General features: G+C 33.6%; 1 protein-coding gene and 1 pseudogene across 1 annotated transcript; both read left to right on the forward strand.

The window, feature by feature from the left end:
• Positions 1-422: 422 nt before the first annotated feature.
• Positions 423-1,905, forward strand: LOC149566037 ((Iso)eugenol O-methyltransferase-like; annotated as a pseudogene).
• Positions 1,906-24,020: 22,115 nt separating this feature from the next.
• On the forward strand, positions 24,021-25,566 carry LOC149566038 ((Iso)eugenol O-methyltransferase-like). The gene is made up of 3 exons (XM_089817331.1): positions 24,021-24,693; positions 25,019-25,083; positions 25,273-25,566. Exons 1-3 carry the CDS (start codon positions 24,021-24,023, stop codon positions 25,564-25,566), a joined length of 1,032 nt encoding a protein of 343 aa, XP_089673457.1.
• Positions 25,567-26,010: the final 444 nt, after the last annotated feature.

Consider the following 26,010-nt stretch of genomic DNA (forward strand, 5'->3'; position numbering starts at 1 on the left):
AATTCCACTAAGATCCAAATAAATCAATAAATAACAATAAAAATTCTCATTGAAACTAAATAGCATTATTAGAAAATAGTTTCAAAATATTATATTCTTTTATATTGTCACTCAATTTTTTTCTTCCTAACTTTAACTCGTTACTATAAAAACACAAATATTTTAAAGACCTGCCATAGCATGTGGTGAACGCATTAAAACCTCGCTCTCCACGTTTTAACTTTTTCTTTCAATTGTTTTGTCATTTGCAGTTTGACATCGTTCTTTTCTTCGAAAATTCCACATGTAGATCGTTGGGCATCCGAGAAATTCAAACACGTGATGATCTCACGTTGATCCCCTTAACAGAGTTTTACTCTATAGAAGGAAGTGAATTGTTAAGAGATTCATTCAGATCTCTTTGCTTCACATAAAAAATAAAAATGGATGCCCATCTCCACCTTTATGAGATGATTCTTTGCGCTGCAAAGCCCGTGGCTCTCAAAGCTGCTGTCTTGCTTAACATCGCCCAAATTATCAGAGAAAAGCTTCTCTGTTGATGAAATTGCTCAACATATTTCTGTCTCCACAGACACTAAGGTTGTTTCCCACAAGGAGTACTTGTTTAGGATTCTGAGGCTGCTGGCTTCTTGTGGAATTTTCACTGAAGATGTGGATGAGCAAAGCAAGCAAATGAAGTATGGGTTGAACAGTGTTTCCAAGCTGCTAGTGAAGGAAGGAGATAGGGATTCTTGTGTGCCATTTCTGATGATGGTAACAGACAAAGCTTACCAGGTTAGTTACCACTACTTTCAAGATGCTGTCTTGGAAGGATGTCATCCCTTCATAAAGTCCATGGCATGAGCCCTTTGGAATATGTGGGCTCAAATGCTCAAGAGGGCATGGCTTGCCATACAAAAGATCTCATGGCTTCTATGGTGAAGATGTATGATGGATTCAAGAGTGCCAGGAGTGTGGTGGATGTAGCTGGAGCAGTGGGATCCACATTGTCTGTTATAATTGCTGAATATCCGCACATACAAGGCATTAACTTTGACTTGCCCCATGTTATTGCAACTGTACCTCCCATATCACGTTAGTAGTGAATGGCTTAAACATCACACACTAAGGTTTGATTCTTAGACTAAAAGTATTAAACAGTCAAAGTTGACTTATTTTTTCAAGCTTTATTTATTTCTTAGTGTGATTTTTAAGGATGGCTAGTGAGCAGTCTCATCTCAATCTTGAGTTCAAGTGTAAACTACATGTTTTGAACTTAGATTGTTTAGCTGGTTTGTTTTAAATTATATGAACTTCTCCAATAGAACTCATCTAATTGTATAGCTTTAACTTGGACTTGTCTCGTGCATTGCAATTGCATCTTTGGTGCAGGAGTGAAGTATGTTTGAAAAAATTCCATGTGGAGACATAATTTTCATGAAGGTAAAAGATATGTCATTAAGAAACAATATACGTTAGTATTTGTTGACTTCTTATCTTTCTTTGTTTTATCAACATTATTCTTATTTAGCAATTCATATAACAATTATTTTCTTCTTTTGTTATTTCTTCACTTTCTTTGCTACATCAATACTTATGTCTACAGAAGAGCTATTGTCATATTTATTGTAGTGGATTTTACATGATTAGGATGATGAGAAGTGTGTAGAACTTTTGAAGAAGATCTATGAAGCAACACCAAAGCATGGGAAGGTCCTAATTGTTGAAGCACTACTAGAGGGTTCTCAAGGAAGCACAAATCGACTAGGATTATTGTTTGACATTCGTATGACCATCTATACTATGGACGGAAAGGAGAGAACTAAGGAAGAATTTAGCCAATTATTTTTCGAAGCAGGGTTTAAGAGTTATAGTATCATGAAGCTACCATTTCTCCAAGTACTTATAGAAATATCTAAGTCTTAAAGTATTTGTAGAATACTATAATATTATGTTATTATTTAAATAATCCTAGAAGTATCCCTACTAAGACATAGTATCCCTCTTTTGCAATAATATTAAGTTGTGAAGAAAATGATATCAAGATGTAAAAATACATTTCTATATGAAGGAGGATTTGATATATTACATTGAATGTTAATATATTCTCTATTATATGTTTTAATAAATATAATGGTGAATGTTGTAAAGTCCTTATATGTTTGAATAGAACTTTTATCATTTATGTTATCCTTTCTCAAAAATTCATGATCAAGATCCTATTAGAAAATTATCTAAATCATGCCCACAGGTTAACCTATAGTGCTTGAAAGACAATCCAACCTCTTGACACATTTAACAAAGTCAAACCCCATTTTTTTTTCTAGGATATTAAAATATGGAAAAGGTTTCTTGCTTCATGCAAACTTTTAGTTTTCTATGTATAGCTTTTTGTCTGAACTTTCTTTCTGTAAGCACCACTTGTCACACTGCATTTACTGTGAGAGTTCTTTAGGATAGGATATAATGGCTCCAACCAATAGTGAACTAGTTGTTTCTGGTGTTCACGTTGCTACTTTAGTTTGCCATGGTGTGGCCTTAGAACAAATTCCCATGCAAGTTTGTCCCAAAGGATTTTCATGAGGTAATCCTGAGATTATCCTTCCTTTCCAAGAATTTGATACTGCATGTGATTTTTTAGAACTGGAAACCTTGATAGATTATGTTGTGGGTAGGAATCCTTCTAAAGCTGTGCTTTGAGAATGAGTTAACAAGAGCTAGACTCCTCATGGAGTCTGCCTTGATGGTATGCAAAACCTTACCAAAGGTTTTTTTTCATTTCACTTCGCTAACCCATTGCAAGAAAACACGATCTTTAACAATAGACATTGGTCTATGCATTCTTCTTTGCTTATTTTTCAAAAATGGTCACGAGACTTTACAGTCTGGGATGATAAAAACCTTAGGGTTCCTATGTGGGTCAAGTTCCTAGGTTTACCCCTACCATGCGAGCCTTTCATTGAGTCCATTGCCAAAGCCCTTGGCAAAGTTTTCACCAAGGAACCTGAAATTTTTTTTAATGCTCACCCGCAATGATGCATTTGCGTCGAGGTGGATCTTTCCAAGGATCTTAAGGATTCTATGGAAATTCAAATTGGGACTCAAACCTTCTCCTAGAAGGTGCTTTACTTGAACCTCCCCAACACCTCTTATAGCTGCCAGTTTGTGGAACACAAGATCAAGGAGTGCCCTCTAGCTACGCCAAGGGTCAAGCCCATGCCTAAAGAAGTGCCTGTCAAACAGGCCAAAGGGAAAAAAGAAGAATGGGTTATTGTTGGGCATAAGGGCAAGGCACCCTTGAGTCCCTTGCCCCCCAAGTAGTCCTATGTTGCGGTCACCACAGTTCCTCCTATCCCCATAGGAGCATCAATTTCGGCCAGCGTAGGGATGCAAGCGGTGGACAAAGGAACTACTCCTAGTGTTTCACAGGTTTCAAACCCTACTGGCATGTAGGGGATAAAGGTAGTTGCTAAGGCTTCTGACTTGGCTAGGGTGCATACTCCTCTTGCTACTTCTTCCATAGTACCACTAGCAATACAACGTTCTTGCAATCCTCTTACACATGTAGAGATATCAGAGGTGAAATGTCAAGCTATAAGTCGAGAGGGCTTTCTATTTGACTTTAACCATGTTTCTACCTTCTTGTAGAATAGCTAGTCCTCTCTTAAGGACGAGGATGATATGGAAGAGTTCTCATGAACTTCCTATCATGGAATGTTTAAGGTTCCATAGACCTCCCCAGAAAGTACTATGTTCAAAATGTCCATCATAGTCTTGGTAATTTAGATTTTCTCTATCTGTAAGAAGTTAAAATTTTTGGTTCCATGCTTTCTTCGGCATGCTACATTATTTGGCAAGATGGTGTGATGTTTTCTTCCCAGCACGAAGTTGGCTAAGGTGGTGTAGTTACTCTCCTATCACCTTGCCTTCATTCTGTTATTATTTCACACAGTTATGACCCCATGCATTGAATTATTTGGCTTTTACTTTCCATTAACATTCATTCTTTTGGAGTCATTAATGTTTATGCTTCCAATGGTGCTATGGAAAGATCCCAGATGTGGGTCTAGTTGGCTAATAACTTGCCTCTATCTACCTGGGTCATGTGTGGGGACTTTAATATGGTTGAAGTAGCCTCTGACAAAGATGGAATTCTACCTTTTCACTAGACAGTTGGGGAAAGACAAGCCTGGTATTACATGGTCAATAAATTGGGCCTTTTTATCCCAATACCAACCACTACCAGGATAGTGGGGTTTGGCACACTTGGTCCAACTTTTGAGTTGGCTCTAATTGCATATTAAAATAACTTGATTGTGCTATGATCACTGCGCAATCTTTTTTCTCTTTTTCTAAGGATCGAGATTTACCTGTCATTCCCCTACCAGATGTGACATTATTTGACCACTATCCCATTTGTTTTATCATTTCTTGGAAAATAGTTGTCCCAAAGGTGGCGAAGTCTCAGTTCTTCCTCAACACATTTGTGTTGATGCATGCTTTCGCTATTTCACACATCCTACATGTCTGGAACTTGGAGCCACATTCGCATTCTCAAAGGGGATGGATTCAGTGGTGGAATGATGCCATTACTAGAACTACTTAGTTTCTATGCATTTATGGGAAACAATTGGCTATGTTTCAAAAATAGTCATATGAAGCCAACATGCTTGCCCTCAAAAAATCCTCCGAGGCCCTCACCCTCAATCCCTTTGATATGGACTTACAAATTCAGCTTGCCAAGCTTCACCATGACAAACAAGTTGCTGATAATTATGCTACTCAAGGAGCCCAAATTAAAGCCCATCTCCACTGGTAAGAGGTTGACGACAAAGCCTCGAATGAGTTTTTTTAAGGCTCTTTGTGCCCGTCATACCAATTTTGGGATTAAAAAGATCAAATAAAGAAATGTTGTGTTTTCTAGTCTCCCTGCCATCCTGCAAGCATTTGTTCATCACTATGAAAATGTGTTTTCTTCATAGGGAAATTTAATTTATCAGGAGGAAGCTCTCAGAAAGTGTATTTATGTTACTCCAAACCACCTAGCAATTGAGCAACGTACTTTTTGTGAGCAACTTATTTCCCTCTAAGACCTTAAAGAGGCAGTCTACTCCATGGTAGATGACAAGTCCCCTAGATGTGATGGGTATCCTTATGAATTCTACAAACACCTCTAGGAGCATATAGGTCCCGATCTACACAAAGTTTATCTTGAAGCCTATCATTCTAAAAGCTTACAAGCCATTATTAACAAAGGAAATATCAAATTCATGCCTAAAGCTAGTGATCTAGAGGGCATATGCAATTGAAAACTCATTACCCTTTTGAATGTGTCTTATAAGATTATTGCCAAGGCACTCTCTCTCAAAATCAGGCACATGTTGCACTTAATTGTGCAGCCAGAGCAAACTGGCTTCATCAAGTCCAGATATATTCTTCACAACATCATTGCTATCTGGGAGGGAATGGAATGGGCTTGCAAGTCCAATCAGAAGGCTATCTTTTTAAAGATAGATTTTGCTAAAGGCTATGATCGCATTGAATGGCCCTTCATCTTGGCTATGCTCTAGACTCTGGGTTTTGGCCCCAATTTCTTTTAGTTCATAGAGATGCTCTTTGGAGATGCTAATGCTTGCATTACCATCAACAATTTGCAATCTGAGGCTTTCAAACTTTTTCATTCCATCAAGCAAGTTTGTCTGCTAGCTCCTACACTTTATATCCTTGCTTTAGAAGGTTTTGGCTATTTACTTGCACATTCTATGTCCTCAAGACTGGTTCATGGCATTTCCTTGCTTGAATCATCCCCCCAATTAGTCAATCAACACTTTGCTAATGATTCTTTTCTTACTAGTCTTTTAAGGTATGTGCAAGATCATGGTGTGCCAAAAAGTGGCGATCTGAAAAAATCTGTAGTTCTGAAATATCTCAAACCATTCCAAAATCTATTCCAACTTTCTCTGCACCCGCCTTGATACTAAATGAAAAAAAAAAATATCTTCATAAAGTCTATTATATTTTTTGATACCAACCTTTATGGTCAACTTTAATTTAAACATCCTAAAAAATGTGCTTTTGGCCTGTTTTTATGTGATTTCACTTCAAACATGTAGCTGACGACTTTTTTTTCACCAAAATTTGATGAAATAATTTTTTTTTCTTAAGAATGTTATTATCTTTCCATAAATGTAAGGTTTGTCAAATTATGACTTTAATAAGTAATTATTAATTATTTTCTAATGGAGTTACATATAAAGTGTTGACTAACACATTACTTGGAAAACAACTATAACTTTCAAATGGTACAACATTTTTTAAATCCAAAAGATGCATCACATTCTATGTTTCTTCTACTATAAGGGAAAAAAATGAAAAATTGAATTTTACAGAGTTTTGAATTAGTTAAGGTGGGCATACATGAGATTTTTTTGATTCCAAAAATATTAAAGTCAAAAATTAATTATTTATTATTTATTTAGAATAAAAATACCAAAAAATATGTTTCAGATCCAAGCATGAGTCTACTACTTATATCTAGAATATTATTAAAAAAATATTATCATTTGATTTTGATTAAGGTGGTCAAACATACATCTACTTCTTCTTTTTATTCTAAATTTTTTGTAATATTGCAATAAAATTTGAAATTTTGACCAATCAAATTTTATTTTTTTGAGATAAATCCCAGTAGTTTAGAAACTAGATTAAATTTTCTAGAGATTCTTTTCTCTCAACTTTTTGATATAAAGTTAATAACAAGTAGAAAATTGTATGTCAAGTTGACACAACCCTGATTTTCTAATTTTTTATGTCCACTTAAGGGCATAGTTTGGTTGACCATGATCCTACACATACCCTTTAGAGGATGAAGAAAACATCAATAATTCTTTAAGTTTCCTAGACACCTTTTGTCAAACCTCTAGTTATCCCATTCAATGGCATAAAACGCTCTACTTTTGTCAGTCATTTTTGCCAGCTCCACCTTGGCTCAACTAGTTTGAGTGGAAATGCGTTGCTCACAGGGAAATCTTCCACTTCCTTGGCATTCCTTTTGCATTCTAGGAGTCATCTATGGAAATTTGAAATGCTATGCTAGCCAAGATTAACAAAAAGCTTGATTACTGGATCATTAAGCCACTCTCCTTCACTAGAAAATTCTAGATTTTCTCTAAGATTCTAGCAGCCACTCATGTCTATTACTCCTCCTGCTAGGCTCCATCCAAAGCTTCTTACATGAAGCTAGAAAGATTGCTTAGGGATTTTCTCTGGGCCTTTGGTTCTTATCACCATGGCTTCCACAGAGTGGCTTGGGATTTTTGTTGTCTCCAAAAATAGTCTAGTGGTCTTGGCCTTCTTTCCACTAAAAAACAAGGCCTTTCTCTTTGTACAAAATGGATTATTAGGGCTATTTCTGGAGATGAAGCTTGGAAGATTCTTGTTCGGCACTATATTTCCTTCAGCTTTCCTGTCAATAGACCTACTTGGAAGGGGATTGGTTTCCAAAGCCTTCTCATCATGCATGAGCCCATGGTCATTTAGGGCTCATTCATCATCAAGAGCATTTAGAAAGCCTAGGAGACTATTAAGCCCTCACTTCAATGGGCTAGAGATGAATTCCACAATGGCCTCTCCTTGAATCAATAGAACATTTGGTGGTCTCCCCTATTTTCCATTCAGGGTACTCCCCTCACCAAGACTCAAGGGGCCAATGCTCTGCATTTTTTTAAATGTGGCATCAAAACTCCTAAGGACCTCTTTTCAAGGGTCACCATGAGTTTCAGGACCTAGGAAGATATCCAAGTACAGTACTGCCTCATCCATTCAGACAAACAGACTTTTAACCTTATGCTTTCTTCCATCCCTGTTCACTTAGTTCATAAAGTGGGGATTTAGTCTATTTTCCCTTGGTGGCTTGATTGGAAGTGGTGTCCTACCACTAATTTTTCTAATTACAAGCCAAGTTTGGGCTACAGATGGCTTTTTCCTCATCTTCCAATGGTGGATACGCTAAATCACAGATGGCATTTGCAATCTTCTCTTTCTCAATGGAGAAAATGCTTTGATACAATATGGAATGCTATAACCAAACCCAAGAATACACATTTTTCTTGGTGCTTAGTCTTCCAAGGTCTTCCCTTGGGGCTACAGCTCAAACACATTTGGGTTCCTAATCCTAGATGCCCTTGTTGTGGACAACTAGAGTCTTTCTTGCATATTTTTTGGTTCTATAAGCATGCTCAAAATTATTGGCACTGGATTCATGATTTTTTTAACCCATTCAGACTTGAGTCTTTTTCTTGACACATGATTTTATTAGGTGACTCTCCCAAATTTCTTTGGAAGTTCGCTTAGATTTGGCATACCTTCATGTTGGACATTCTGCTTTCTCTGTGGAAAGATAGGAATGTTGTTCTTTTCACACATAGTTTTTTGGATGTTAACATTGCTATGTACACTAAGACATGTATTTGTAATAATGTACTTATGTAGATTTAGGTGCAAGCTAACAAAATTGCACTCAAGGTAGCTCACCTATAGGAGTTGTTGAATCACTGCGGCAATACTCCATACATTGTTGCCAAAGTTCCTCCCTATGCCTCAGTGGAGACCTTGATGTCTCATGGCCATTGTCCTTAGTGCCACTCCTCTGGCTGCCACTCGCACACCCCCCACTCCCATGTTTCTTGCCACCTCTCTCACAGTGGTGGTAATGGAGGATGGAGGTGCCGCTCAGCTTCCCCACCCTATTGTGGTTCTGCTTGGTCCCCAGCTCCTCCTCCTGGTTCTCATCATGCACATTCTGGGAAGTGGCCTCGCTTGGACTTGGTGATCTCTCCTTCATGTCCAGAGGTTAAAGATGTGGAGGCTACCACTGCTACTACTGTTGTTGATGATGGCTAGATTATTCTCAGCCCACCCTTCAATCCTAAAGATGATTAGGGTTTTCAAAACAAAGATGATCCATCACCCTCTGCTGGTACTGCTTTGGTAGTATGAGGTTGCCTTATATGGTTTTCTTTTTATGAATAGATTTTTTTTTCAGCTATGGCCATGTTTTTAGTTTGGCTTCGACGGTGTGAAATCGTTCGTGGGGTGATCTTGTATCCCCTAGCCCTTTTTTTGTGAATTTTAATATGAGTATATTTTATTAATAGAAAAGGACACTATTCATCAAAAATAAAAATTTAAAAAATGGAAAAAGCTTTTAATCCCATATCAAGCTTTTATATGCCAACAAACTCAAAATCATTTCTAGCCATGTATATACAACCATTATTCCTCCAATTCAGTATTAGCAGATTGTTGGTTCTTGAATTCTTATCTTAGTTGATTAGTTTAGTTGAAAGAGTTTTCTAAATTTTTGTTATTACAATTGCATAAGTTAAAATACTTTTGTAAAAAAAATTTATAATGACTGCATGTGGGGCCTCTATTCAATGTTCAATTGGATACTTGATTGTATGTTTAAATTTTGTTCTTTCAAAAAGCTTGAATCAAACCTTAAAAATTATTCTTGAATTTGGAATAACATTTTGTACTCCAACCTATGAATCCTTCGGTGCATCTAAGTATTTAGAGTGTGCAAATCATTTTTGTATTTTCAAATGTCAATCCATGCATTTCATTCAAAATTATATTACAATTGTGATACAGTATAGCTCTAAAAAGGATTTTATATTAGAATTATATACTTCAACTTTGTGCCTCTCATAAATATTTGGCATTTGGTATTTGTAAGTTATTAACAATAGTTTCAGGATCATCATTGTTTCTTAAACTATTCTACTACTTTTCAAATATTCAAAGTTTTAAAATATGTTAGTTTTTATTGGGTTATATGAGTTATATTTTTCTTATTAATTGTATTATTTGTTTCTTTATCTAGACATTAATATAGACTGAATAAAATTATATATTCTATAGAGATGGCTTGAAAGGACACTCTCACAGTTGATTATAACTTGTAAGTAAAATAATTCTATAAAAACCTTCTCAAATCACTAGTAATCAATCTCTACAATTTTATTTTGAGAAAATAAAGTAATTCATATCTTTCGAATAGGTTTTTTTATTAAATGGACTATATTATTGTATATTTTATTAATTATAATAATTACTTCCATAATTCTTTAGGGAAAGAGTTGAAAGAGCTAGTAAGAGAATCCTACTTCCTCATTGGTTACAAAAAATAAAGGCTCTTGACTAGTCACAAATAGAAAAGAAATAATACATCTTTCAAAATATGTCATATGTATGATATCCTACCTACTAGCCCTCCAAAATAAAGAGATCCCTCCATATGAATCAGATAGTACATAAAAGAAATATAAAAAGAAACAACATTATAGAAATATACTAGAAATAATAGATGTTTGAACTTAAATGGTGGAAAACTTAGACTCCTTTCTCTTTAGAGGAGAATTATCTTCATTCTTTTATGGCAAATCTTCTATTCTCTATATTTTTGGGTCAGATCTTTTTCTAGTGAAATTAGATATTCTTGGGTGAAGAAACATTTGTGCTTACCTTCTAAGATTGAAAACATAAGACAAATGGTTTTTTGAATTAATAGAAAAATAGTTGTATAAAAAGAATATTGAGGGCTCAAAGTTATTCTTATTTGTATCTAAAGTTTAAGTTAAAGAAAAATTTGAAGTTGAACATGGAACATTTAAATAATATCTTCCAAACTAAAGTTGACATTGCAAAGAAGTAGAAAATATTAAAAGAACAAGTTATTACTACTAGTACAGATGGCAAAATAATTTAAACGATGAATTGATGATGGTTTATGAGGACAAACTAATCAAGGATGAGATATTTTAGTTATAAAATTTAAGCTAAATATAATTACCAAAGGCCACATAAATTTTATTTTTTCATAAAAACAAAAAATAAAGAAAGAATATTAATAACATTCAATAATAAAATATAGTCAAAGGGGAAGTTTTTCTTTTTATAGAAATTCTTAATAATTGGAAAGGTTTTAATAATTCTATTCCAAGTTTGTTAAAACAAAATTATCTCTTGCCTTATATCACTATAGACAAAAAAAAGCTAATATAAAAAAAAAAATTCTATAGAAACAAAATTTCTCTTAAGCAACATCATTTGAAGAGAACTCTAAGTTAGATGGATTCATTGCTAGTTTTTCTCAAAAATGAGAAGAATTTACTCAGGCATTAGAAGGTGCAAAAACTTCAGACGTAGTTTTAAAAGAAATAAACAACAATCTCCTTACCTTATTTTTCCCAAAAGAAAAAGAATTGAGTTCGAATGAATTTTATTCTATTTCCTTTGCAATACAATTTATAATATTTCCACTAAATTTATAGCTAGTAGATTTTAAAAAGTCAAACTAGCTTTTAGCTCATAGATTCAAAAAGGTTGAGCCCTAAAATGTCAACCTTGGTGCTCTTTCCCTTGAAGAATCCATTCTACTAGAAACCTAGCCCAAAAGGAAGAAGTCACCTCAAAATATTCCCCAAGGCCCTACCCTTAAATGTAGGAAAATTGATAGTGAAATTATAGATGTAGATAAATAGGGGTTTGAGGAATAAGATAGAAAAGATGATAAAAATAAGAGTATATCTTTGTAGAGAGGAGGTTAAAATTCATCCATAAGAAGGAAATGAGTATGAGAAAGTTAAAGAAGGACGTGAAAGTTGTAGAAGAGAAATTGAAGTTGAAATGTCAAAAGAACGTGAGGACTCCAAAACAGAAGATGAAGAGTATGCAGAAGGAGAGGAAGAGAGTTATGATGGGGAGGATGAAGATGCAAAATTAGATAGATAGTAGGAACACATTGAGGTGGGGTTAGGTGTGATTAGTCTTAGTCAGGAGATTCCCACCAAGGATGAAGCCTAGAAACAAGGAAGTCAAAATAACACTATGGAAGAGCTGGATAAGGGGGAAAATAAATACATACTCTAGAGGAAAGGATATAGGAGATAGAATCCAAGATTGCACATTTTCCTTGGTGCCTAGCCTTCCAAGGTCTTCCACTAGGGCCTTAGCTCAAACACATTGGTGTTCCTGATCGTAGATGCCACTTCTGTGGACAACCAGAGTCTTTCTTGCATATTTTCTAGTCTTGTAAGCATGCTCAGAATTATTGGCACTGGATTCATGATTTCTTTAAGTCATTTAGACCTGAGTCTTTTTCTTGGCACATGATTTTACTAGGTGACTCTCCTAGATTTCCTCGAATGTTCACCCAAATTTGGCATACCTTCAGGCTAGAGATTCAATTTTCTCTATGGAAAGATAGGAATGTTGTTCTTTTCACACATAATTTTTTGGATGTTAACATTTCTATGTACACTAAGGCATGCATTTTTAATAATGTAATTATGCAGATTTAGGTGTAAGCTAACAAAGGTGCACTCAAGGTAGCTCACCTATAGGAGCTGTTAAATCACTAGGGCAATGCTCCATGCACTATTGCCAGAGTTCCCCCTGATGCCTCAATGGAGATCTCAATGCCTCATGGCCATCATCCTCAATGCCACTCCTCCAATTGCCACTCACACACCCCGCACTCCCAGGCTTCTCACCATCGCTCTCCTAGTGGTAGTGAAGGTGGATGGAGGTGCTACTCAGCTTGCCCACCCCATGGTGGTTTAGATTGGTATCAACTCCTCCTCCTAGTTCTCAGCATGTTCATTCTAGGAAGTGGCCTTGCCTGGACCTGGTGATCTCTCCTCCATAGCCAGAGGTTAAAGTTGCAGAGGCTGCCACTATTACTGCTACTACTAATGATGGCTGGACTATTCTCAACCTACCCTCCTATCCTAAAGATGATCCACCACCCTTGGTTGGCATTGCTTTGGCAGCCCGACGTTGCCTTATATGGTTTTTTTTTAATGAATAGTTTCTATTTCTCGCTATGGCTATGTTTTTAGTCTGGGTTCGGCTATGTGAACTCATTCATGGGGTGATCTTGTATCGCCCAGCCCTTTTTTTGTGAATTTTAATCTACATATATTTTATTAATAGAAAAGGACACTATTTATAAAAAAAATAAAATGGAAAAAGGCTTTAATCCCATATCAAGCTTTTATATGCCAACAAACTCAAAACCATTCCCAGCCATGTATATACAACTATTATTCCTCCAATTCAGCATTAGCAGATTATTGGTTCTTGATTTCTTATCTTAGTTCATTAATTTAGTTGAAAGAGGTTTCTAAATTTTTGTTATTGCAACTGCATAAGTTAAAAGAGTTTTTTAAATTTTTGTTATTATGACTACATGTCGGACCTCTATTTGAATTTCAATTGGATACTTGATTGTATCTTTATATTTTTTTCTTTCAAAAAGCTTGAATAAGAGCATTAAAAGTATTCCTGAATGTGGAATTACATTTTATACTCCAACCTACAAATCCTTCGGTGCATCTCAGTATTTGGAGTGTGCAAAATTATTTTTTGATTTTCAAATGTCAATCCATGCATTTCATTCAAAATTAGAATACAATTATGATACAGTAGAGCTCTAAAAAGGATTGTATATTAGAATTATATACTTCAACTTTGTGCCTCTCATAAATATTTGGCAATTGGTATATGTAAGTTACTTACAACAATTTTAGAATCATCATTGTTTCCTATATTGTTCTACTACTTGTCAAATATTCTATGTTTTAAAACATTTTAGTTTTTATTTGGTTATATGAGTTATATTTTTCTTATTAACAAAATTGTTTATTCTTTATCTAGACATAAATATAGACTAAGTAGAATTATATATTCTATAGGGATGGCTTGAAAGGACACTCTCGTAGTCGGTTCTAACTTGTAAGTAAAATAATTCTATACAAACCTTCTCAAATCACTAGTATTCAATCTCTATAATTTTATTTTGAGAAAATAAAGAAATTCATATATTTTGAATAGGTTTTTTTATTAAATGGACTATATTATTGTATATTTTATTAATTATAATAATTACTTCTATAATTCTTTAGGGAAGAAGCTGAAAGAGCTAGTAAGAGAATCCTACTTCCTCATTGGTTACAAAAAAGAAAGGCTCTTGACTAGTCAGAAATAGAAAAGAAATAAGAAATTTTTAAAAATATACCATATGTATGATATCCTACCTACTAACCCTCCAAAATAAAGATATCTTTTAATATGAATCAGATAGTACATAAAATAAAAAAATAGAAATATAAAAAGAAACAACATTACATAAATATACTCAAAATAATAGATATTTGAACTTGAATGGTTGAAAATTTAGACTCCTTTCTCTTTAGAGGATAATTATCTTGATTCTTTTTTGGAAAATCTTATTTTCTCTATATTTTTGGGTCAGATCTTTTTCTAGTGAAATGAGATATTTTTCAGTTAACAAACATTTTTGTTTATCTTTTAAGATTAAAAACATAAGACAAATGGTTTTTTGAATTAATAGAAAAATACTTGTATAAAAAGCATTTTGAGTGCTCAAAGTTATTCTTCTTTGTATCTAAAGTTGAAATTAAAGCAAAATTTGGAGTTGAACATGGAACATTTAAACAATATCTTCGAAAATAAAGTTGACATTGTGAAGAAACACAAAATATTAAAAGAACAAGTTATTACTATTGGTATGGATAGCAAAATAATTTAAATGATGAATTGATGATGGTTTATGAGGACAAACAAACCAAGGATGAGATATTTTAGTTATACAAGTTAAGCTAAATATTACCAAAGGTCACATAAATTTTATTTTTTCATAAGAATAGAAAATAAAGAAAGAATATTAATAGCATTCAATAATAAAATATAGTCAAAGAGGAAGTTTTTCTTTTTATTGAAATTCTTAGTAATTGGAAAGGTTTTAATAATTATACTCCAATTTTGTTAAAACAAAATTATCTCTTGCCTTATATCACTATAGACAAAAAAAATAGCTAATATAAAAAAATACTTCTATAGAAACAAAATTTCTCCTAAACAACATAATCTGGAGAAAACTCCAAGTTAGATGGGTTCATTGCTAGTTTTTTTCAAAAATGAGAAGAATTTACTCAGGCATTAGAAGGTGGAAAAAGTTCAGACATGGTTTTAAAAGAAATAAAAAACAATCTCCTTACCTTATTTTTCCCAAAAGAAAAAGCATTGAGTTGGAATGAATTTTATTCTATTTCCTTTACATTACAATTTATAAAATTTCCACTAAATTTATAGCTATTAGATTTTAAAAAGTCAAACTAACTTTTAGCTAATAGATTCAAAAAGGTTGTGCCGTAAAATGTCAACCTTGGGACTCTTTCCCTTCAAGAATCCCTTCTACTAGAAACCTGGCCCAAAAGGAAGAAGTCACCACAAAATATTCCCCAAGGCCCTACCCTTAAACGTAGGAAAATTGATAGTGAAATTATAGATTTAGATAAATAAGGGTTTGAGGAATAAGATAGCAAAGATGATAAAAAATAAGAGTATATCTCTTTAGAGAGGAGGTTAAAATCCCTCGATAAGAAGGAAATGAGTATGATAAAAGACAAGAAGCACATGAAAGTTGTAGAAGAGAAATTGAAGTTGAAATGTCAGAAGATGGTGAGGACTCCAACTTAGAAGATGAAGAGTATGCAGAAGGAGAGGAATAGAGTTATGATGGGGAGGATGAAGATGCAAAATTGGACAAATAAGAGGAATAAATTGAGGTGGACTTAGGTGTGATTAGTCTTAGTCATGAGATTCCCACCAAGGATGAAGCCTAGAAACAAGGAAGTCAAAATAACACTATGGAAGACCTAAATAAGGGGGAAAACAAATGCATGCTCTAGAGGAAACGATATAGGAGATAGAATCCAATTTAATCGGTCCCTTGGATAGTATGAAGAGAAAAAATGTCTCCCTAGACAAAATGTAGACAAATGCGGATGACCAATTTTCGTAGGGAGTGGGATTATGAAATTAGCTATGAAAATTAACAATCCCAGGAGCCAAGTAATATATGGAAAATATTCAAAAAAATTAATTTTGAATGGCTTTGAATAGTAAAAGGGAAATATTCGAGGCACCTGAGTTAAATGAGGATGTTTGGAGATTCAAATACTTCTAAAAGTTTTTGAGGGTGTGGAATTTTATGGTAATTCTCTCCTAAAAAATTAAATTTATTGGGATGTCTAAAATAAAAAAAGGTGATAAAAAAATAACAAGGGGTTTGATAGTAGGTCCCTAATGCAATACCTTGCAATTTTTTTGTTAGTGCACCATAAAAACCATTAGTAATCATAGAAGTAGAGTGCAATGATAACAAAAAATCTTGTATAAATATGAGATTCTCTTGCAAAGATGTGATTGAATAATGTAAGATAGAGGATAAAATAGGAAAAAATGACAAGTTTTGTAATGTACCAACTAAGATAAAACACATAGCCACCTAAGAGGTCACTCAACAAATCTTTTTCATAGGGAGAGGCTAAGAAAGGCATCCTATTCCTATCAATTTTGGCTTTACTCAATTACATATTGTTCATCTATTGTTCATGGAATAGGTCAATTGATGCATCATATTCTAGGAAGTGTATGTGAAAGAAGTCTTATTTCTATCACTTCTAATTAAATTTATTAACACATTGTCCATCATATCTTGTAGTTTCTATTGGAAACATGAATGTTGATGATATTCATATGGTGAAAAATTTTAGATATGTTACTATGATGATATGTTACATTCATGATTGAGTTTCTCATTGGTGTTAACATAACAGTTTTTTCTGGTGTCTAACAAAAGAACAATGAAAAGATCAAGTTGTTACAAATGGCTAGTTGAGTATTCTCACTATCCATGGTTATGAGAGATAATTCTAAGTATCTAGTATATGCAGTTAATGTTAGATGAAAAAATAATAAGTATGGAAGAAGTTATTTAAGATTTGGTGATGTTTAATCTAAGATAGAGTTGATAGAGTCATGTTCTGGTAAACTTGTTATATCTCTTAGTAGAGTTATTATTTTGAGAATCGAGGTTGAGGACGTGTAGAAGACATGTAGGTGATGACATGTCTAATCTTTCTCATCATAATATTACATCTATGGAATGTTATTCAAGTTTCAAGGTGAAAGTTTAATGTTATCAGTAAGTGTAACGTGTTCTTAATGTGGTCCTATAATGATTAATTGATAAGGTATGAAAGCTGGCTTAGGGAATTTTTTTATGTACTCATTATAGAGGAAGGAAATTATCCTTTGTCATGATAAGAATGTGGATGATATGAAGAATTAATTTGTAAGTAGCAAAGAGAAGAATGCAAAGTTGAGCAGAGGAGAGCGAAAGTGAAGGAAACTTCATAGTCTATAAGGTATAATAGTATTAGGTTCAGTTGAAGAAACAAAGGAAAGAAAAACATAGTAGTAAATTGCATGTTTGAGCAGTGAGCTCTTCTTGTAGTTATTGCATACATTGTACTATAACTCCTAACAAGGTTGAAATCTCTAAATAGAGATTCAAATTCTCCTAATAAGGAATCTATGTACTAAATGTTCTAATAGACTCCTAACAGGGTCTATCCTCTAACAAGGAATATTTATATTAAAGTGCATCATCTTGTGGGCACCATTCCCACTAGGGTTTTCCCTTTGATCAAGCATTTCCCTAGTTAACATATCTAGTGTAATTGTCTATGTGCATCTTATTATAGTTGTTGTTTCCTTTGGTTGAATGGTTAAGTTTGTTTGAAGAAGATAAATCTTTTAATTGTTGAATTATTGATTCACACCCCAACTCCCACCCCCCTCTCTTAGTTATCATGGTGGTCTATTGTTTCTAACAATTGGTATTAGAGCATCAGGTCCTTGAAGATAAAGCTTAATAGCTTCAAGATATTAGTGGCAAGTTATTTCAAAAAAACAAGTCCTAAATCTGACAGAGGAAATTTGCATATGCTAAAGATGGAGCTTCTTCATGAGAGATCGGAATTGTGTATAGATTTGAGTACTGAGTTTCTAGATAGAGACACAAGTAAAGATAGATCAAGATCTAAAGAAGACATGAAGATCAAGGAAGCTATTGATCTCATGAAAAGAGAGACAAAAGGTATGGAAATTTTTTCTTGTTGGACATGTAACAAGTTTGGTGATTTTCATCTACATGCTCTAAGAGAGTAAGGAAAACAAAAAAGAGTTCACTTTCTAATGAAGATGAAAATTTAAAGCAAGTATGGAGAGATTCTTGAATGATTGTGATAAAGATAATGAGCTTAAATTGGTTAAGGAAAAGGGAGTAGTAGATAAGATAGCCTTGGTAACTATTGTTGATCCAAAGACTAACCATGAAAATGTGGAAATTATCATTAATGATTCATAGAATGGGCATCAAATTGAAGAATGGAGACCTTATTCTAGAATAGAAGAAAGAGTTGAGTTTTAGACCCTTGAACAAAATGGTATAGCAGAGAGAAGAAATAGATTTGTTGCAGAAGCATCGAGAGCTATGTTAGCTGATAATGATATATCCAAGATATTTTGGAGAGAAACTATGAATACAACAGAATACTATATGAACAAAGTGCAAGTCAGGAAAGACACAAGCAAGACCCCTTATTAACTATGATTTGGTTACTCACCTATAGTTAAGTATTTCAAAAAAATTTGGTAGTAAGTGTTATATCAAAAGAGATGATGATATCAGTAAATTTGATGCTAGAAGTGATGAAGATATGTTTCTTGGTTATTCATTTTAAAGAAAGGCTTATAGATGTTATAGCTAAGAACTAAGACTATTATGGAAAGTGCAGATGTGAGAATTGATGAGAAATTTAGGATATAGGAAACAATAGTTTATTACAATTTAGATGATGATGTTGCTACTAAACTAAGAAATGATGAAGTATTTCTTGAGACTAACAATTATTTGCAGAATGAAGGAGAGCCAATGTAGGAACAAAGCTCAAAACCTTTGGTAGAGCCAAGAGTTGAGATAGAAACTTGTACTTTATCAAAGAATATGATAAAAAATCACATATTTGAGTAGATCATCAGAAGAAAAGATAAAGGTGTGTTGACAAGAAGTAGAGTCAATGAAGAACTATGTTTGATATGTCAAGTTGAACATAAGAATGCAAATGGAGCATGTAAAGATGATTATTGGAAACAAGCTATGAAAGAGGAGTTAGATTAGATAGTAAAGAATGAGACATGGGAATTGGCCCCCAGACTAGCAAACAAGAATGCAATAGGAACTAAATGGGTATTTATAAACAAGATAAATGAGCAAGGAAAAGTTGTAAGTAACAAGGGAAGAATGGTATGTAAAGGTTATTCATAGGAATAATGAATAGACTATGATGAGACCTATGCTCCTGTGGTTAGAATAAAAGTGGTAAGATTATTCTTAGCCCATGCAACACAAAAGAAATTCAAAGTGTATCAAATGGATGTCAAGTAAGCATTTCTAAATGGAGAATTTGAAGAAGAGGTATACATTGAACATCCTAAAGGTTTTCCTTTAATAGATGACAATGAAATAGTATGCAGATTGAAGAAATTATTGTATGGCTTGAAGCAAGCACCAAGAACTTGGAATGGGAGAACTTGGATATAGCAAAGGTAGGGTAGATAATAATCTCTACAAGAAATAAATTGATGATGGTTTGATGATTTTGGTAATGTTTTTTGATGGTATCATATTTGGAGGAAATGATGAGGAAAGTGAAAATTTTGCAAAAGAAATGAAGAAATAAATTGAATTGAGTATGATAGGAGAATGAAATATTTTCTAGGATTGTAGATTGTAGAAAATAAGGAAGGAATATTATTTCTTAGACTAAGTATTTGAAGGATTTACTGAAAAGGTTTGGTTTGGAAAAATGTAAACCTATTGGAACACCTATGGTAACTCGACACAAGTTATCTAGAAAAGGATGAGACACCAACTATTGAGAAGTAGAAGTATAGATCTATGATTAGAAGTTTGCAATATCTGATTCACACAAGGCCAAATATAACAAATACAGTTGGAATTCTTGCAAGATTCCAAGTTGATCGCAAATAAGCACATTATGCAGCAGTCAAAAGGATATTTAGATATCTAAAAGGAATATTAGAGTTTGGATTGTGGTATGGCAGCCCTAATGATTTTACTCTAAGTGTTTATACTGATGCTAATTGGGTAGGCCATATGGATGATAGAGAAAACACAAGTGGTGGAGCCTTCTTTCTTAGAGGAAGATTGGTTTCTTGGCTAAGCAAGAAGAAGAATTGTACGTCACCAAGTATAGCAAAAGAAAAATATGTTGTAGCAAATGACTTTAACTAAGGGCTACAACCAACAATACTCAATATGAAGAAGCTAAAGTATATATGCTTTCTTTCGAATATAAAATTTTAATGTATACGCTTGAATCAAACATAGAATCACCACAAATCTCTTGAAAATGGCTTCAACTAAGGGCTACAACCAACAATACTCTTGATATGAATAAGCTAAAGTATATATGCTTTCTTCAAAATATTAAAAAAGCTTCGTAATGAAAAAACCATTAAAAAGCCACCATTGCTAGACTTAAGCCATTGTACCAAAAAAATGTTGAATCAATTCATTAAATCCTGATTTTGATCCATGTGAGAGGGTAACCATCAACACTATAATTGTCTAAAACCTATTTTAAACATGGCAGTCGATATATTCTTAAGCAATAGTACTCTTCTCCAACATTGAATTGCTGTCACGTTTAGCCATTTTTTGAGAACATATTCTTCCAAACTTCACCGCAATGGTGAAATCTTAACATCAACAATAGGGAAGTTTGAAGGAATCCATGTGAAGGCATGCAGATTCTTTAGCTGAAGTGGTTTGGCATAATGTTGTGTTGCAGCTAGTCAATGAGAAAATTGATCCAAGTATGCTCACCCATCTTAATATGGTTACAAATCATTAGTTTCCAGCTGAAAAAAAAAAAACATTGACAGATTTTTCATGATGCTTGTGTTTACAATAGAGTAGTATGGTAGAGAAGGATTGTGAATAGTACAACTCAACTAAGATGTTATATATCATTATTGTTAGACCATCCTATCATGTTTTAAGTTTTGAAACATAGATCCCCAAGTAAAGATTCTAAAAATTATTGCCATAATTAAGAAGGGATGAATGACTTTGTATTTATAGCATTTTATTTTAAAAATAAAATAAAATAAACCAAATTCATTATCACATAATATGTTATTCAAAGTAAGAAGGAACTTGGACAAATTTCTATGCTCAGCTCTGTCACTTCCTCTTCAGGTCAGTTATTTATGCTAGAAAAAACTATTACTTGAATTGTAAAACATTTGTCAGAAATTCACACAATTAAGGAAAATAATGATTCAAAAAAAATTTGATAAATTGTTTATGAAATCAGTATTTGAAAATTTAAAATACCTTACTATACGTTTTTGAATGTTGTGATGAAGGACGAAATATTTTGACAATTTAAATTGAAATCATTAGGAAGAAGTTGTTAAGAAAATGATATATATAGACACACACACACACACACACACACACACACCTAAATGAATTTCACAGAGGTAAAAGCTTAAATTTAAGGATTGTGGAGAATTAGTTTATGCATATAGGTGAGAACAAGGAAACCACCTCCATGCATTGTACTTAATCACTATGCATTTGCATTAGAGGGGTAGGTGGATGGTAGTTGGTAAAAGATCATGCTCCACCATTATTTTTATAGTTTTAAGATATATTACAAATTTTCTTTATAGATATATTATAAAATTCTTTAAAGATATATTATATATTTATAAGTATAATAACTTTAAGTAAATTTGCATTTCAATTATTTTTACAGTTTAAATATATATTTAATATTAATTAGTTTCCCATGGCATTCACTTTTCACGAGGATAGGGTTGGGCAGTACATCAGATCATTCTTCAATGGTCGTAATTACTTCAGTGGTTACTCTTCTCTATGCTTGCATTGTAATTGGTCATCTTCTTGAGGAGAATTGATGGATGAATGAGTCTATTAGGGTTTTTATTGTTGTAAGTATTGATCTATATTCTAACTTGGTTTATTATGTTTCAGTAATAGAGTAGAAATAACCAATGATTTAATGTTTTATTGTTTTAATTTTTTTAGGATGCCTATACTAGAATAATTGTATTGCTTTTCAACCAAGGAAATTTTGGAAATTTGATTGAAAAGATCATTATTGAAGAAAGAAGATTGTTTGCAAAGAGGGAGATTATTGATAAAGAGTGTTTTCAATCATTGTTTTGTCACCGATGTCAAACCTGCTATTTGTTGAAATGACAATTTCTTATAACATCCAAGTATTATCACTTAGTTGATTGAAGAAGAGGATTTAATCAACAAGATGTAAGAAAAGTACCTAAGGAAAAGGTTGAGTCATGGTTTTGTAATGAAGTATAAAGATTAGTTAAGACAATGATAAAATGATGTATTGATAATATACTTGAAGATGCAGAGATTGGCCACACTTAGAAACTCTCGAAGTATAAGTTGTAAAAAGGCTATCTACAAAGCTTGACTAAGTTCATTAGTAGGTGCCAAGCAAGCTAGTTCATATCGAGTAGATCTTTAATAAGTGTCGAGCAAGCACAAAATCTAGTACGTGTCAAGTGATATAGAAGAAGCCAAGCAAGTTCAAGTGCCAAGAAAAGTGATAAGTGTCGAGCATCAGAAAACTTAGTGGATGCCAAGTGAATCCATAGTAGATGCTAAGCATCAGTGAAATGTTGTTGGTGTCGAGTAACATAGTATGTACTGAGCACTAGAATTTCAATAGTGCCGAGCTACTGCATTATTTGAAAAGTCAAAGATTCACCAAATCTGAGCTAACAAGTTTGTTACCTTGAATTTTGTGAACTAGATGGAGGATAAGGATGATGAGCTAAAGGCACAGAATTTTAGGTAAACTATTTTTTAAGCAAATTCAGGAGGATTCTTCATGACATGATATGGGGTAGATTCATTGAATCCTACCTAATCCATTCAAATTAAAATAAATAGTGGGAAGATTCAAGTGGGAAAAATATTCTAGACTTCTATTTAAGGAGTCTCATGCCAAGAAGCAAGAGTTTTTGGGTGCCAAGTTGAAGTGATTGAAGTGGCTGAAGGGTGTCAAGTTGAAGGGATCAAGAAGGAAGAATAGAGCATAGAGACTTTGCTTTGATAAGTGGCCATATAGGAGATTGCACTAGTACATCGAGCAAAAAGACTCGAGGAGAAAAATCTTAAAAGGAGGACAAACTGTCAGAGCTACAAAGACTGAAAACCAAGCAAAAGTGTGAGTTGAACTAAGATCTAAAATCTGCAAGTTAAGTTGTGAGTTCTATTAGGACAAAAGCCTTTGTTGTTACTCTCTAACAATTGTATCAGTTAGGGTAAAATCCTATGGACTTAGGTTGGTTTAATTACCATTTGTAAACACATGCCACAACTAGCTTTCCAGGGATTGCCTCTCGAAGATCCATTGAAGTTCATTTTAATACAGCCATTGGTCAGAGGTAGCCACTTGATTTGAGATCTGTCAACATGGTTATGTGGTGAAGAGGACACCATAAATGGAGGGATAGAAATGTGGTTCCATCTTTTAAGGATGGAGTTATCCCATTGGGTGAAGCTATAGTTGCTGATCTTATCTTTGACGTGAGCATTTACCACTCCCGAAATTGACTATATAACTATATTATTAGCTATATAACTATATTATTATTTTTATATTGTCACTCAATTTTTTTAATTCTTAACTTTTAACTCTTCACTATAAAAACAAAAACAAAATTATTTGATACACCGGCCATAACATGTGTTGAATGCGTTAAAACCTCACCCTCACTCTCCACGTTTTATCATTTTCTTTCCACGTTTTAACTTCTTCTTTCAATTGTTTTGTCATCGGCAGTTTGACATCGTTCTTTTCTTCGAAAATTCCACATGTAGATCGTTGGGCATCCGAGAAATTCAAACACGTGATGATCTCACTTTGATCCCCTTAACAGAGTTCTTCTCTATAAAAGCAAGTGAATTGTTAAGAGATTCATTCAGATCTCTTCGCTTCACATAAAAAATAAAAATGGAAGCCCATCTCCACCTTAATGAGATGATTCTTTGCGCTGCAAAGCCCATGGCTCTCAAAGCTGCTGTCTTGCTTAACATCCCCCAAATTATCAGAGAAAAGCCTCTCTCTGTTGATGAAATTGCTCAACATATTTCTGCCTCCGCAGAGACTAAGGTTGTTCCCCACAAGGAGTACTTGTTTAGGATTCTGAAGCTGCTGGCTTCTAGTGGAATTTTCACTGAAGACGTGGATGAGCAAAGCAAGCAAATGAAGTATGGGTTGAACAGTGTTTCCATGCTGCTAGTGAAGGAAGGAGATAGGGATTCTTGTGTGCCATTTGTGATGTTACTTACAGACAAAGCTTACCAGGATAGTTACCACTACTTTCAAGATGCTGTCTTGGAAGGATGTCATCCCTTCATAAAAGTCCATGGCATGAGCCCTTGGGAATATGTGGGCTCAAATGCTCAAGCCAACAAGCTTTTTAATGAGGGCATGGCTTGCTATACAAAAGATCTCATGGCTTCTGTGGTGAAGATGTTTGATGGATTCAAGAGTGCAAGGAGTGTGGTGGATGTAGCTGGAGGAGTGGGATCTGCATTGTCTGTTATAATTGCTGAATATCCACACATACAGGGCATTAACTTTGACTTGCCTCATGTTATTGCAACTGCACCTCCCATATCAGGTGAATAGGGGTGGACAGCTTAAACATCACACACCAAGGTTTGATTCTTACACTAAAAGTTTGATTCTTAGACTAAAAGCTTGATTCTTAGTCAAAGTTGACTTAATTTTCCAAACTTAATTTATTTCTTAGTGTGTGACTTTTAAGGATGGCTAGTGAGCAGTCTCGTCTCAATTTTGAGTTCAAGTGTAAACTACACATTTTGAACTTTAGATTGTTTAGCTAGTTTGTTTTAAATTATATGAGCTTCTCCAATAGAATTCATCTAATTGTATAGCTTTAACTTGGGCTTGTCTCATGCATTGAAATTGCACCTTTGGTATAGGAGTGAAGTATGTTTGTGGAAATATGTTTGACAAAATTCCATGTGGAGACATAATTTTCATTAAGGTTAAAGATATGTCATTAAGAAACAATATACTTTAGTATTTGTTGACTTCTTATCTTTCTTTGCTTTATCAATATTATGCTTGTTTGGCAATCCATATAACAATTATTGTCTTCTTTTGTTATTTCTTCACTTTCTTTGCTACATCAATACTCATGTCTACAAAAGAGCTATTGTCATATTTATTGCAGTGGATTTTACATGATTGCGATGATGAGAAGTGTGTAGAACTTTTGAAGAAGATCTATGAAGCAACATCAAAGCATGGGAAGGTCCTAATTGTTGAAGCACTACTGGAGGGTTCTCAGGGAAGCACAAATCGACTAGGATTATTGTTTGACATTCATATGACCATCTATACTATGGATGGAAAGGAGAGAACTGAGAAAGAATTTAGCCAATTATTTTTCAAAGCAGGGTTTAAGAGTTATAGTATCACGAAACTTCCATTTCTCCAAGTACTTATTGAAATATCTAAGTCTTAAAGTATTTGTAGAGTACAATAATATTATGTTCTTATTTAAATTATCCTAGAAGTATCCCTCTTAAGACATAGTTTTATCTAAATTTGTAAAGAAAATGATATTATGTTTATTTAAATAATCCTAGAAGTATCCCTCCTAAGACATAGTATTCCTCTTTTGCAATAATATTAAGTCGTGAGAAAAATGATATCAAGTTGTAAAAATATATTTCTATATGAAGAAGGATTTGATATATTACATTGAATGTTAATATATTCTCTATTATGTATTTTAATAACTATAATGGTGAATTTTGTAATGTCCTTATATGGTAAATGATTGATATTAAATAGCACTTTTATCATTTATGTTATCCTTTCTTAAAAATTCATTATCAAGATCTTATTAGAAAATTATCTAAATCATGCCCATAGGTTAACCTGTAGTGCCTAAAAGACAATCCAA

This window comes from Cupressus sempervirens, chromosome 3 (assembly GCF_028749045.1).
Source record: "Cupressus sempervirens isolate cs-2001-9-10 chromosome 3, ASM2874904v1, whole genome shotgun sequence".
Lineage (NCBI taxonomy): Eukaryota > Viridiplantae > Streptophyta > Pinopsida > Cupressales > Cupressaceae > Cupressus > Cupressus sempervirens.